This window comes from Trachymyrmex cornetzi, unplaced genomic scaffold (assembly GCF_001594075.2).
Source record: "Trachymyrmex cornetzi isolate Tcor2-1 unplaced genomic scaffold, Tcor1.1 scaffold218, whole genome shotgun sequence".
In the NCBI taxonomy this organism is placed as follows: Eukaryota; Metazoa; Arthropoda; class Insecta; order Hymenoptera; family Formicidae; genus Trachymyrmex; species Trachymyrmex cornetzi.
In genome coordinates this window covers 144,265-160,226 of record NW_017296825.1, presented here as the reverse complement: position 1 = coordinate 160,226, position 15,962 = coordinate 144,265, and the positions used below count along the sequence as shown (strand labels likewise).

The 15,962-nt window shown below is 32.0% G+C and overlaps 1 protein-coding gene across 1 annotated transcript in view; it reads left to right on the top strand.

Annotated features, from left to right (window-relative positions):
- The window catches only part of LOC108760086 (ras-specific guanine nucleotide-releasing factor 2), an 88,909-nt gene that overhangs the window by 4,590 nt on the left and 68,357 nt on the right, over positions 1 to 15,962 (top strand). Inside the window, exons 2-3 of the mRNA XM_018505881.1 lie at positions 922 to 1,052; positions 8,059 to 8,175. Of these exons, the coding sequence (XP_018361383.1) occupies positions 922 to 1,052; positions 8,059 to 8,175 (248 nt within the window). The remainder of the gene's footprint in view (positions 1 to 921; positions 1,053 to 8,058; positions 8,176 to 15,962) is intronic.

Below are 15,962 nucleotides of genomic sequence, written 5' to 3'. Positions count from 1 at the left end.
AAAATTTGATCGGATAGTCTTATAAATCCGATCAAAATCAATCGGAAATATCTGTTTGTTACTTTTTGAACGGATAAAGCCCGGAAAATGTTTCTCAGTGCAGAAAAGCAGCGATGTAAAACATAAAGTAGACGCGCTTCAAACGCGAATTGCCGAATTCATTACGAAGAGTGACGATTAATCAAGATAATTTAGATAATTTAATTATATGCGTCCCGCAATATTTTAGATGACACTCCCGATATTAAATTTTCATGAAAATTTGCAAACAGATTTTTTTCCTCTAGCAAACGAATTGTTCTCTGTACAAATTTAATTTTGCAAACATATCCAGAAAATTCGCGAGATGACATATTGCACGTATTGAGTTTTTTCATAAACGTTAAAATTTGAACAGCTACATGAAAAAAAGTTTTACTGAATTATCTAAAAGTTTAGCTAGATACAAAACTGAAAATAATTTTGTTGGACCAGCAAAATAATTATATAGAACGCTCAAGCTAGTTGCTATAGAATATCAAAATTTTTTACACACAACGTTGCTCATTCCTTTACAAAAATCTAATATTGGCCAATTTATTACTCTGAAAGATAATAACTAATTATTTATTTAAAGTATTATTTAAGTATTATTTGAAGTATTAAAAATTGTTATTAGTACTTTTAGCCAGTGCTCCAAATAAATAATTAATTCCTGTTTTTCAATAATAAATTGGCCAATATTAGATTTCTAATGGACATACTTGAATTTCCTACATAATTATTTTGATGATCTAATAAAGCTATTTTTTAATTGGTATCTAGTTAAAGTTTTAAATTGGTATTTAGCCTAATTTTTTGATACTTTAACAAAACCATTTTTTTTCGTGTACGCATTTAATTGCTTTATTTACAAGGTTTATGTGCCTGTGTATGTTGCAGTGAGAGTAAATGATTCCCAACTGGTCATGCTCTCAGAGAAAGCACATTACGATCATTCGCTGTCAGGATATTTGTACAAAAGGACAGCTGACTCCACCAAGTGGCAACAACGATGGTTCGTTCTCTATCAGGTCAGTGAATTGTGTGTTGATGAACTGTCGCCTATACCTGTACCGAACAGGGCGAGATTTAATTTATGATGATCCTATTTGTGAGAGTCTCACGCCCGAATCTGAATTTAAATGTGAATCTACCTTTTCATTATTCTGGAATACACAGTTTCTTCCCTAACAGTCTAGAAAATAAAACTTTGCTATTAGCATTACTTCGCAACGACACACAGTTAGTAATTCTCCGAGATTAATCGCCAAGACTCTTCGCAAGAAGTTCACTCGCCGCGGGAAGTTATAGCAAAGTTATCATCGAGCCCATAGTCAGCATCATTTTTAATAAAAAACGACATCATACTTTAATGTAAAATTTTCAAAATCTCTGAGTTAGACAGTGTTAAGATCCTTTCGATATCACTGTGTTATCATTATATGCAATTATATAGTTGCAATTTTTGTGACTTTGAATTATTAGCAGAGTGTGAAGGATGACTTCAACGTTATTGCTGTAATTCTTATTGGGCCATTGAATTGTAAATTTGAGATCAAGCTCACGGCATCTTGGACTGATTATGAATTTTGATATCTAGAACATACGAGTTACAAGTTCTGATGAAACCGAGAGAATCTAGGCCGTTTTGATGCCATAATTAGTAGTACCAACATGCGAGTAATCATGCGCCTATTTTATATATTGAACATCTTAGGTAGTTACCGGTAACTTTTAAATTGATTTTTTAACATTGAGGAGGACCCGATAGGGGTCGAAACGTCTGTATGTATGTAGAAGTTTGCTTACAATAATATTGTTACTCAAATATTACCCTGAGTTGGTTCTTAGTCCTATTGTTTTAATTTTATAAAATTTTCAACTATTAATATAGTGGTTGAATTAAAGTAACGACAATATCTAAGTTTGCGCAAACTTGTACGTTGCATAAGACTTCATCGGCGATTCGCGGAAACTTCTTCGCTCACAGGGATGTTGTCTACTCGTGGCCTAACAAACTTTGGGAATGAAGCCTCATTAACTCTTACGGCGCGTTTCGGGCTAACCAACTTGCTGATACAATTAAGGGAAGAACTTTCGATAGTTCGCGACAGATACTTCGCTTGGGAGCATCTATGCCAAGAATTCAGTCGCACGTGCTTCTTTCTCTCCTCTCTCCGTTTTAATATTGCGCGATACTTTAAACCAGCGGTAAATCTTCTCATTATATGCTTTCGCGATCATGAAGTCGCTCAATTACGGTGCAGACATGAAACTTGTAATTATTCTATTAAAAGTCGTTATCCCTTAGAAAAAAAAAACTAATTAGTGTTCCAATTAACTGATTAGTTCTATCAATAACTGATGATACTGCATCAGTAATTGATAAAATACATCAGTTACTGTATAGTTGAACAGTTTGTTGGAACGCTAATTAGTTCTTTTTTTTAAGGGATCGTATTGCAAATGAGTTCCAACTTTTTAAACAAAAAAGTTTGTCATTCCGTTGTTTAACTAATTTTAGTTTTTAAAGATAAACAATCTACAAAGTGCCGTGGGATTTACCACTTTATCTATTCGAGTTCGAAACAGCTCATATATTGGAAAGCAATAAGTAGACTTGAATAAATATTAAATACGAGAAATGTTGCCCTTTTTTCGTTTTGATAGGATCAAATAAATACGGAGCAGGCACAATCCTGCCTCTTTTTACTTGAGCAGGATCTCAACTAAGGTAATAAAGGAATATCTTTTTGTTTGCGAAAGTTCGTTAAGCAAACAGAGATATCATCACGCACGGTAGAGTCTCGCTTCGCTCGTTGCGAATCAAAACTTCCTCGATAGTCGAGTATCTTGACGAAACGTTTCAAATCATTGGATAATAGAAGTAACTTGCGCTCATTCAACTTAATAAATTTATCTTCTGAATCTGTGAAGATCAGACACTTTAGCGCTGTAACATTTCATGCAAGAGTGCTTCCGAACAACGCGAGTTAACTGGTAAAAGGAATAAGACGTTCTTTCTGTCTCTCTCTCTCTCTCTCTCCCTTTGCGCGGCAAATTACGTACATGCATTTTCTGAAATAACTTAATCTAAGGTTTGTCTCCAAGGTATTCTCTTTTCCTTTTCTTACTTTGAGAAGCAAGTTTTTGTTTCATTTATTACTATACACAAATGTCATTGCAAATTGTACTATACTGGCAATTGCGCAGCATCCTATTTTGTAATTCACATATAAAAAAAAAGATTTATTAAAACAACTAAAAACTTCACTGATTTAGCAAATTTACAACCGTAATATACGGACAAATTTTCTACGTTAAAGTAGTAGCAAAATACAACTGAATATAAAATTAGCGATTATAATTTATAAATAATCATATTTGTTGTGTAATAATAACTCAAAGAGTGACTGAAAAAAATATGGTTTTTTTCATCCGTTTCTTGGGCCCTCAATTTTTGGATTGAACTATGTGCCAAATAATACCCTACAATGAGATATTAATTACAAAGATGTTTCAAATTGAGGTGACAATTGTTATCATAGACGGAGGGAGGGTTACGCGCGCGCGCGTATTACGTTTATGCGAAAATCCATTTTTTACATTTAAAACAAATTGACTTACAAAATCACCATAATAAGTGTAATGTTGACCTTGCCTTTTTCGGCTGAATCAACTGCGATCTTGCCTTCATCGTGCAGGATCAGGAGTGGCGCATTTGCACACAATTCAATTGCACACACCACTCACATTGGCCGGTTTCTAGCAATTTTTAACTATTTTACCAATGAGAGTATATTATTTTAAATTAGCCAATTAACGATGTGAGCAATTAATACCCAGCTGGATTAACCTTCTTAAAACATCGGATCTTGCAAACCTATGATAACTCGATAGTGGACTTTGATTCCACATCCCTCCCAGTTTTGATAATAATTATCACCTCAATTTCAAACTTCTCAGTGTCTCAATATAACATAAAATTTGGCACACAATTTAGTTCCAAAATCGAGGCCCTAAAAAATGATTTTTTTCTGTTACTCTTTGAGTTTTTAATATAACAAGATAACTTTCTACGAAAATCGATCCAATACATAAATCCAAATTTTTAACAAAACATGTTAGCTCCTTTTGCTGCTGTAATAAAGAAAACTTGTTACATCAGCAATTTTCATTGTAACAAAGAATTAGTTGAATTAGCATACAGACATAATTTCTTTGTACAATCATCAAATCTTCTCAGTTATAGATGTTGAACTTTCGCAGCAAGTTATAGCTATGCTGAACTACCCAGTCAATTTTTTTTTGTGTATAGTTAACAATTTAATTTACAAGCATGAGTCAAAATTGACCTAAAATTCGTGCAATTAGGTATGTATGCGAATTACAGACCATTAAAACTTTGTTTATTTGTCAATACTATTTAAACTGCCAATTACAACATTTCTGGATGCTTATCGATACTGTCAGGTAGAAACAAAAGCAAAATCGTTCAGAAATTATATCATGTATCAGCAATGTGAATTTTATCTTGCGGATTAACCGGAATATAATTGGCTTTATGAAATGAGTGCATATATAATTGCAATATTCATTCCGTGAAATCTTGCGTCGACAGCATACGCATACGTTGTGTAATTTGATTCAACGCAACTCGAACGTTTATTATTTTTTAATAACGCAGCTGGTAAATTTGTGCAATATTTTAGTACGCGTAGACCCAAGGTTTCTGCTCTCTATCCGGTTTGTTTCATATAAACGTGTATTACAAGCTATTATTTTTCTAATAAAAGATAAAAACAAATTTCTATTTAATATATTTAACACATACTGCGTTATAAGATAATTGAAATGTGTGTGAAGATAAATTTTACATGTTATATGCACACGACCTTAAATAAGTTAAGCTTTAATTACCGTATTCTCCCCGAACATCTCGCTAAAATTTCTTGCTATGCAAGTATGGAGGACGGCTTCATGTAAAGCTTTATGCCGAGTTTGAGTAAGGCAGCCTCAGTGGAAATGGTCTGGATGTGGTCAGAAATTCCGGCCGGCGCAAGGAAACATTATACAAGGTGAAGATTTAATGGAAATTTAAATTACATGATATTGAGTCTTAGGTTGACTTAAATTAAATATTTTCTAGATACGTGTGGATTGTATTACAAATAATTAATTTCATTTCAAAACTTAAAACATAATGACACGTTTAAGTATCCAGACACGAAACATTAAATATATATATGTATGTGTCACACATCTGATACTAAAAAATATAAAAATTTCATAGACTGTTCTGTTATGACATCTGAATATCTATGTAAAATTTGGGCACAATTTTCTTATTCTTATTGGTTTAAAAGTTATTCAATTTTTTATTTATTTTGATTCTTATATAAAATCGCATTTTATAATAGAGGAAAGTAGCACAGTAGTGCTTGTAAAGCAATACAAAAGCGATTATATGCGCTTTTTTTAGCATTTTGTTAATACTTTGTAAGCACTGTGTGCTACTTGGAATGTTTTTATCAGTATTAATATAATGCAATATATAATTATTCCATTTAAAATACTAATTGTAAAATATAATAATTTAAAAAAGTGTATTTAAAATCCAAAATGTAAAGTAGGTTTTTCGAATCCATTTTAAATGTAAAATGGATAAAAAAGTATTTTTAATGGTTTTCAAATGCAAAATTATTTTTCTTGTTTTTTTTCCTAGCGGAAAAAAAATTTTTACGAAAAAGTACAGACAAATTACATAGATTGAGACAAGATCTTAGAAATTCTTAATTTTATTTTATAATTTTCCAGTCAATACATTTTACAATTTTGAAGTCAACGGATCGGTTGGCATGCTGCTTTCGAATTGTTTAGGGACTACATCGCGCGGCGTAATGGCGCGCTGCGTTTTACGTACGTAACGTCACAGCATTACGTGTACCATTCGCGCGCCGACACTCGAGCGAACTGGCGGTGGCGCATCGCTTGCGTCGTATTATCTATCGAAACGCTATCACAGTAGGTATGACAAAGCTCTAAAGCCCATTTTACATAAGACCCGCAAAACGCGGATCGCAGGTCGCAAAACTAGAAACTAACCTAAGGTATCTTCATTATGATATGATTGTAGGACGCAGAACACAGGACGCAGAAAGTTGGGTGAACTTCAACTTTCGCGACCTGCGTTCTGCGTCTTATGTAGAATAGGCTTAAGGGCTATCGCAGACAAAATTTCTGTTACAGTAATCTTAAGACGTGAACTTAAGCCGGTGAGCTAATCAGGATACTGCTTTAGATCTAAGTACTCTAATGGAAACGGTTGATATTTATAATGGGACATACAGAGTGAGGTTTGTTTGTCCTTAGAAATAATTTTTCTCAAATTTTCTCTAGAATTATTGGCGCATTAAGAACCAAGTCCCATGATTGGCCAAAAATTTGTATGAATATTCATATAAACTGCAAATTAAACTGTAAAGAGAAAATTAATTCCAGTTCATAAATATTGAATCTTAATAAAAAATGAATGTTCCAGCTTTATATAAAACATTATATACATTTCTAAAAATGTATATTACTCTTGACATCTAATTTTAACCGTAACCGACGCTTCTCGTATTAATTTGATTTATTCTAATAAACGGTCCCGTTTCCAAACCGTAATATTAAAAAATTTAAAATATTCCCGTCTCTCTCAGAAATACTTTATTTATAATACTGTAGTCAGGGTTTCGAATTTCGTTGAAAATGGATTTTAAATACTTTCAAAAAATGTATATCACCCTGGCGGAAAGTTTTTACAAAAAACTACACAGATTGAAACAAGAGCTTAGAAACTTTTAGATTTTCGTAGATATTCGTAGTGGGAGGTAGAATAGCGTTATTGTTTGAAAAACCAAAAAATCCTCCGCCCTCAAACTTGGTTCTTCTTATGCGCCAATAATTCTAGAGAAAATTTTTGAAAACACAGAAAAATCATTTATCTATTTTATAAATGATTAAATGACAGAGAGAGAGAGAGACATGATTCCATTTCAAATGTAAGATAAAAATGATTTTCCAAAAATTATTTAAAATGGAAAATGCAAAATGCAATTTCTATTTTAAATACATATTTAAAACAGAACTATCTTAAATATTACTCAGCCCTGGTGAAAGTAATTACCAGAGTCCGAATTTCAGTATGCTAATCATCGGTTGGATTATCCTCCGATCTTGCCTTCGTCGGCTAGATTGTCCTCTGAACCTGTCTCTATTACGAAAAAACTCCGAATAGTGTGCGTGCATGTGTGTGTGTGTGTATGGGTGTATTCGTGTATGCGAGTGTGTAAGTGTGTGTACATAAAAATAAAAGTGTGAATAAAGATTTTTAAGAAGATGAAACACATTAAATTAAATCTCACGTGCCTAACATTACGCCTGACGATGGAGGTAAATTTTGAATGTTTGAGCTACCATAACTTCAAAACTATTAATTATTCGGTCTGATGATCATTGAGACTAGTGAGCCAAAATCTAGATCATATCAGCTAATCTAACCGGGACCCCATTTCCATTATAAGAACTGTTGCGGGGTCCTTAGAGAAGTAACATTAAAAATTAAAATTTTATACATATACTAATCAAACAATAATAAATGTAGTGCAAAAGTTTATTTGTATTGTACTTACTCGTTTAAAAATAATTGATCTAAAACTGCAAAAAAATGTTCATTTTAAAATTTCTAAACTATAAAATCATTATAACTCAAATTATTTGTTGTTTCGTTTTTTGCAGTTAGTTTCAGTTCGTATTCACGGGCTGATATCATCAACATTTTTTCAATGATATTGGCTGATATTAGCTTAGTTTGTCTCATTGATACTTTCTGATATTGAATAATCAAAACATTCTTAATAAATATCATGATCATTATTTTTCGTGTCCGTGCATAAGTATACACAAATATGACGGATGCTTATTTTTTTTTTTGTTTTTTCCACTGTAAAAAAAAACGAACTTTATCATAGGTGGCTATGACGTCTGTTACAGAATCTGTTATTCTATTACGAGAATGAGGCTTGCTCACGACCCAGTGGCGTCATTCTGCTGGAAGGCTGTTATTGCGATCGACTCATCACCGCCAAAGGCAAAGAGCCGGATAAACAGGTATTCAATGTGTTGTTTTAGCAAGCATGAGTTTTCGGCTAAATATAACCGCGCTCGAAGAAAGCATTTTAGTGACTTAAACATTCGTCGTGTTTTATTTCCATTTTCACTTTAATGTAGCTGTATCACATTCGTTTCTGCTCCACTTTAATATTATGGATATGTAAATAGGAATTGCATATAAGTTATCGAAGTTGCCGAAGTCTATAAAGCATACCTCGTTATCTTCGAGTTTTTTCTGGAAACGTAAAGTTTCATTTTTTGATGTTCTTCATAAAAATAAATAAAAGTCGTTTCAACATACAATTTATGTCATAGAAGAACAAATTTCACGATATATCAGTTAACTTTTTCTTCTCTTTTCTTTTCAAATTGTAAGATTATCACAATCAAAGAAAAATATAGTAGTGACAACTATACAAGTTTTGTATGTAGAATTAATGTAAATAATTGAGTCAACTAACGTATATAATATAATGTTGTTTGATAAATTATTTTATAGTTATAATAACTGTAAATAGTTTATTCGACTATATATATAAATTTATTCTACATATAAAACTTGTATAATTGTCACTTTTATAATTGCCATCACTATGTCTTTTTCTCTGACAAGTAAACCTACCTTTATGTGACTCGCCGATTTCATTGAAACTTTGCACACTTGTAGAGTAGGCAAAAATAATAGATACGTATTTTTTTTTATCGGCAATGGTCAACATTAAAGGGGCGAAATCGACCCCCAAAGAGGGTATTAGGGCATCGTCATGATGTTTCACATAAAAGTAATGTACCGATCAACACGAAACTATTACAAAATGTTTTTTATGTTAGATAGTAAAGTTTACATGTCCGACTTTCCATGCATCCTTGTTGCGGGAAGTAAACCACCCTTCTCGTAAGGAATAATTATTATGACGAATGGGTGACGAAAGTCTATTAACATTTTTATCTATAGTCTGAGCTACCTATCTAAAAACTAAAGCTAAAGCAGAACACTATTATTTTTTGGTATTTTTTATTTTTTAATAAAATAAGATTGTATAGGTAGATCAGACTATAGATAAAAATGTTAATAGACTTTCGTCACCCATTCGTCATAACAATTATTCCTTACGAGAAGGGTGGTTTACCTCCCGCAACAAGGGTGCATGGAAAGTCGGACATGTAAACTTTACTATCTAACATAAAAAACAATTTGTAATAGTTTCGTGTTGATCGGTACATTACTTTTATGTGAAACATCATGACGATGCCTTAATACCCTTAACTTTGGGGGTCGATTTCACCCCTTTAATGTTGACCATTACCGATAAAAAAAAATACGTATCTATTATTTTTGCCTACTCTGCAAATGTGCAAAGTTTCAATGAAATCGGCGAGTCACACAAAGGTAGGTTTACTTGTGAGTACACAAAAATTGATGGGAGGCGACGCATAAATACAATTCTCCAATTTCTTTCGGATGGTGTGTTCAAATACGTAATTCAAAAACGTTTACTGTATATTAATATATTTAATGTCAAAGGCTAATGTGTCGTTTGTACGCACGTGCTTTAATTTAAAAACACACGCTGCTTTTAACCTACATAAATAGGGACCGCGTTTCGCTTTTCAAGGTATTCAATTCGCATAGCGTTACGGCATTTCGAAAATCTATGTAGAATCCATAATTTTCGTAATACACTCATCTAATTTTTAGTGACGTGAAAATTTTCGAAACAAACTACAATTTATAAAATAAATCTTTCGAAATATCGTGACCCGAAGCTACAGGATCCTCTCTTTTATAAAATAATCTCGCAGTTAGCGCCAAATGTGGTCCGTTTGATTCGAGTTATTTTTTTTATCCAGCATTGAACTCGTTTAATATTGAGCGTACATTCGAAATCAGATGCATTTATTGCCAAATAAACGGGGTAACTCTTTGTTTGATTTAGAAATGTAGTAACAAAACGTTTCTATTTGAACTTTTGGTATTACAAATCCTAGAGTATTACGATCAATGGTACACATTGTCGGACTTTCGTGTGCACGGATTCCACCAAAGAGAAGCATCTCTGTTAAACGAATGAATTTGAAATATGCCGAGCAATTAAAAGGTTCATTAACGACATGTGGTCGCGTGAGATAATAGGGAGCGTATCGATTTCTGCAAAGGTCACGTGATGCTGGCTGGCTTTCCCGCTTTTTCTAAAGATATATCGGCCGTTCAGTTATTTTCTTTTAGTCTCCTAGACAAGGAGGAAACTGTTATTTTTTTCCCCTTATTTCCACTTTCGTTACGGCCGATAAATCGATCGCACGCGCCTGCTGCGAAAAATAATGCGTAACTCCAATGGCCGTTCTAACAGCCCCTTTATTTAGCAGTTATCATCGAGCAATATTGCTAAGCATACCCAATTTATCGCTATCATTCTTAGAATTTATACTTGGTTCGATTTCTAATTTGATTTCGTTGCAACAAACTCATTTTTAATTATTCGATTTGAGGTTAAAGAATAAAAAATGTTTAAATACATTTTAAATATTTTTTAGTAATAAAAAATAATAAATATTAAAGAAAATAATATTTATTATAAATAAATAGAGAAAAAATATTTTCCATTTCTAAAAACGTTTAAATCGTAATCGGAATTATGAGATCGAATATATGTTAACATAACATTACCGTATTTGACTATAATAAACAAATAAAATATCTTGATTTAAGAAAACGTTTTTAATAATTAAGTAACAAAAAAATATACTTAATCAATTAAATTCAGTGGTGCAGTCTTAAAAATAAAAGTATCCTGACGGTGCTTCGAACACAGGGTTACCAAGTTTTCGAAACACCAATCCACAATATATGAAACGAACGAGTAAAAGAAAAGGAAATGCAATCGTTTCATAGGATTCGTTATATTTTTCCTTTAACACAGCTGATCTAGTACGGATTTGAAAATAAGACGAAGTGAGGAGGGGAGGGGGATTTCGTATTAATGCTCAACACTTTGTTATTGAGCATATTTGTCTTTTTTTATGTAGCGTGATACATATTTTGTTCCAACTTCTATTGTATATGAACATTTATAATATAAATTATTTTACATCTAATTAAAAAGAGCCTGCAGTTCTTCCGCAAGTAGTCCTTTTAGATAAACTCTATGTATATTTATATATGATTGGATGCTTTGGTTAGTTACGCTATCGCCCTGTTGTTATGTTGAAATTCAGATTTCAGTAAATATTTAAATGTTTCTTTTTCTTCTTATCGTCTTATTACACACATTAAAAAATTAGTTTTAAACAATTAAAGAAAGTACCCCGACGTCGCTAGTTAGGGCTCGACTACACCTATGACTAAATTACTTTATTGAAATACCTTAAAGTTTAGCTTTCAGTTATTTAACTCAATGTTTAAAGTTAATTAAATTGATTAAAATAGTAATTTTTATTTATTTCTGTGCATGGCTCGCATAGTCAAAATAAGTTTGTATCTGTGCGAGAGGAAGAACAGAGTCGGTTTTGACGACACATTTGCGTCCTGTTGCATCCGTAACAAGAACGATGACAACGTTTCTCTTGTGTCTGATTGTGAGCTCGTTCCGTTTTACAACTCCATTGTCTATCCAATGGCATCGTGAGCCTCCTATGAGAGATGCTCGCAGCGATGCGAGTCTAGTTACGCGTTCCTTTTCCGCAAATGTAATGCCCTTCTCCATGCTTTATCTTTTTTGCAGCAGTGGAAAACGATCCAAATAGCAAGATGTTATCAGTATAACGTCTGTTGTGTCGACGTCTGTTGAGTCAATAATATTAAAATGTCACACATATCAAAAACGAAGTCCTATGTATAGACCAATGATGTGATAGATATTTAAATGATGACAAAATTAAATGGTATAACTATGTATATGACGGAAAATATACATAATCTTACAATATGTAATGTAAGCTAAGATACAATTTATTTTTCCGAAATAAATAGCTATATAATTATGTTAAATAATAGAATAATAACTTTTTTTAATTAGACAATAATTGCATGTAAATAAACATATATAATGTTAATTATTGTTTATTTATTAAATATGACCTAAAAACGACGATTAAATGACGATATATTTATAAAGGCTAATATATATTGTCACAAACACGTTACGTTTATTTTATGTTAAATAATTACTTAGTTCACTGAAGTTAAATGATGAAAAAAAAAACATCTTAAATCGTTATAGTATAACATCTTGCGTGAGACGTTTATGCTAAGCAAACGTAAATTAATTAAGGGTGACGGACGCTATTTACGAGTAAAGTGGCTCGCGCGTCGCGAGGTATTGCAACGAGAGGATGAGATTATCCGATACTTCGATCCGCGTATTTCTTCTTCACGATATTCCCGTGCTCGTCTGAGGGCTTAGCTTGTGTCTTAGGGATGCGCTTCATTTATCTTCTAGAGGGAGTGCGCCACGGATTTCTGAAGGTATAGGCCAGACAAAGCAATGCATTTGTTATACAAGTGTACAATTATAACCGGGTACAATTGCATGTCTTTCACGTGGGATGTTCGCTTATTGAAGCACGATATTGACACGAGTGTCGACTATTCTACAGGCATCTGCTCCAAGTTAGCGCACTTTACGGTATAGGTAGTTGTCAATTCAACAATTAAAGCCATCGACTACGATAATATTCCATTTTTTTTTCATATGAACATATGTGCGGAAAAAATGATTTTGATATTGTTTATACGAATTTTATTTTGCGCACGAGTAACTGTCTACCGATGCATGAACCGCACGGATGGAAAAGCTACACACATATATATATACATATATATATGTATATATATATATATATATATATATATATAATATGCTATAACGTAAATGTTTTTCATGTTACTGCGCGGGCGAAAATGCTTCTCCGTAAAATGTTGTTGGATTTGGCGTGATTGCAACAACAGAGACTCGAATAAACATACGCGATGAATAAGGACTGTAAAAAATACGCATTTCGAATATCGGACGTTGCGGTGAATACGGAAATCGAGAGGAATATATATATATTACATTTTCATTTGAACAGCCGATTAACTGTATATTTATCCGGAATTATCTGATCGTTCCGCATAGCCCGGTTGCACAATATTTCCGTTTGTCGATCACGACAACAAATGATTATGTTAATCTCCTGAATTAGCATTATTAGGGCTCATTTAACGACAGTATTTGAATTATCCTGGCGACGCAATCGCGATGAACGAGCTTCTCATTTCCAATGCGCTATTCTCGAGGGAACGTGGAGCCGTTTGAGCCATTAAGTTAAGTTGCAGAAAAGTTGTGAAAATTTAAAGCACCGGTTAACAAAATAAATAGCTGGCTAACTAAATACGCCGCGCACTGGTAGATATCAAAGCAGTAAAGTAACTGAATTCTTTGAGTTAAAAAATAACATTTTTAGCTTTCATGTGCGTTAAATCAATCCATTTCTGTTGAATTTCGTACATTCAAAGGAAATGAAGTTCATATTAATGTTTGCATTCATTAATTAATAAATTAAATTTGAATCAAATTTAATATATTTCTTGAGTTAAATTATAATATTTAATTCTATTGTTTTAATTAAATTAACAACACATTGAATAAGAGCACTGACGAGAGAGAGAGAGAGAGAGAGAGAGAGAGAGAGAGACCTGTAGAAATGATTATAAATAATTCAAATTTGAGTATAATTTGACATTTTAAATTTAACAGTGTAATTTCGGCGTATTACGATCAATACAAAGATAGATTATCGCAGTTTATTGTTTCATTTTGCGTGAGTGATATGTACTTGAAGTTTTTTCTTTATAAATTAACTATTTTTTTTTTGCTAAGAGAAATGATCAATCATTTGCAAAAATATTAATTATATTACTATATTAGTATACTAATATGGTAATATAATTAATATATATAAATGCAATAAATACATATTAATATATGTTAACATTTATCAATACATACATATACATTTATATAAATATGTACATATTAATACATTTATATAAATTATTGATTTTTTGTCTTTGACAATATGACGCGAGAGAAGCAATTATTAATTTTAATCATTATTACTAATTTTGACAATCTTGTCAAGAATAATAACAGTGCAAAATATACAGGAAAGATATCTTTTTGAAAAACTTTGTTTTTCAAAAATTCACATTAATTAACAGTTTATTAATGAAGAATAAAATAGATTTTACATTTTTCAAAATTATATTACTTAAAAAGATGTAATAGTTAAAGTATATATTATCTTAATAATGAGCAAAACTGACAAATTGTATTGAACCCATAAAAAGTATTCAGTCGAGAAATTTAGCTTCTAAGATCATGAACAATTATTTTCGCGAAGCTCTTTTAATCATATTAAGACAGAACATACATATTGTTAATAAGTTGCTAATTAATGTTTATTTTACAAATAAGACTTTTTTATAAAAATCTCTGTAGGAATATTTTTTGCGATTACTGTATATAATTATTGTAAGTTTTGAGAATCTCTCGAAGGGCATATTAGGAAAATTAAAAAATTATTTGGCATACAAAATTATATTTGTTGAATCTATATTACCGCGCAGTATTTTCTTGCCTTTTTAATTTTGCTATCGCGACCTTAGGACACGGACAAATGTGGATCTTCCTTTCTAGGAGAGCACGTGCTGGAATATTCTATGTCTCTGTCGGAGGTAGCCGCTTTGGATTCCTTGAATCATCGAACATTGTCATTTGTTCGACGAATGAGACATTTTTCTTTTGTAAAAGTAACTGTTGTGCTCAAAACTACAAGTTTTATATTTATCTCCTTTATTAATGGATTTCTTGACCAACTTTTAATCAGTTATTGTAATTAGTTTGTAATACAACAAACAGGGGGAGATAATCATGTCTTAATTGATTATTCGTTCGCATTAAAGCGCATGGAGTCGTCATTCTGATTCACAAGTATTACTTTTATTTAAGAATATATCAATAAAATAATAAATAAGTGTATAGTCTATAAAAAATAACTAAAATTGGAAATTTATACTTTCTATATAAAAATAAATTATATTTATGTATATAGATGTGTGTGTGTGTGTGCGCACGTGTGGTACGCGCGCGCGCACGCGCGCGTACGTGCGTGCGTGCGTGCGCATGTGTGTGAAACAATTAAATCAATATGTATATTTAACAATACAGTCTTATAGCTCAAATATAAATTTTCTCATTTCATCTTAATTATTTTTTAAAAACATATTTACTTATTGAAATAATTTTTGATCCAAGTTCTGTTTTTAAAAAAATTGCTGTCAAACTTTTTATATCACTTTCAAATACATAGCAAAGTATGTAGAAAAATCTGTAATTTTTTCATTATGTTAAAAATACTGTAGTACACCCTTAATTAATCACGATAGAATATCCAGTTGTATTCTGGAAATACGAAGAACAACCGAAATGTGCTTCCTAATAAATTATTTTTCCATTGCTTAGTGTGTGAAATAGATGAGATGCTTTTCACTCGCTCATGCTCGCATGGAGGTCAAGGATAACGATTCTATATAATGTCGACTGGGAGACATTAAATCCGACGATTCTTAATCTAGCGTTTGCATCTTCGAGCCTTTACGTTTTTCTGGAGATGCAGAAATATTCCGCTGTCACGTATGATCTCTGATTGACACGCAAATATAGTATCAGCAGCTATTTTGTTATTTTTGAGTCTCTTTCTCTTTCACAAGCGCGTCGTGCATCTCTCATTAATATTATACA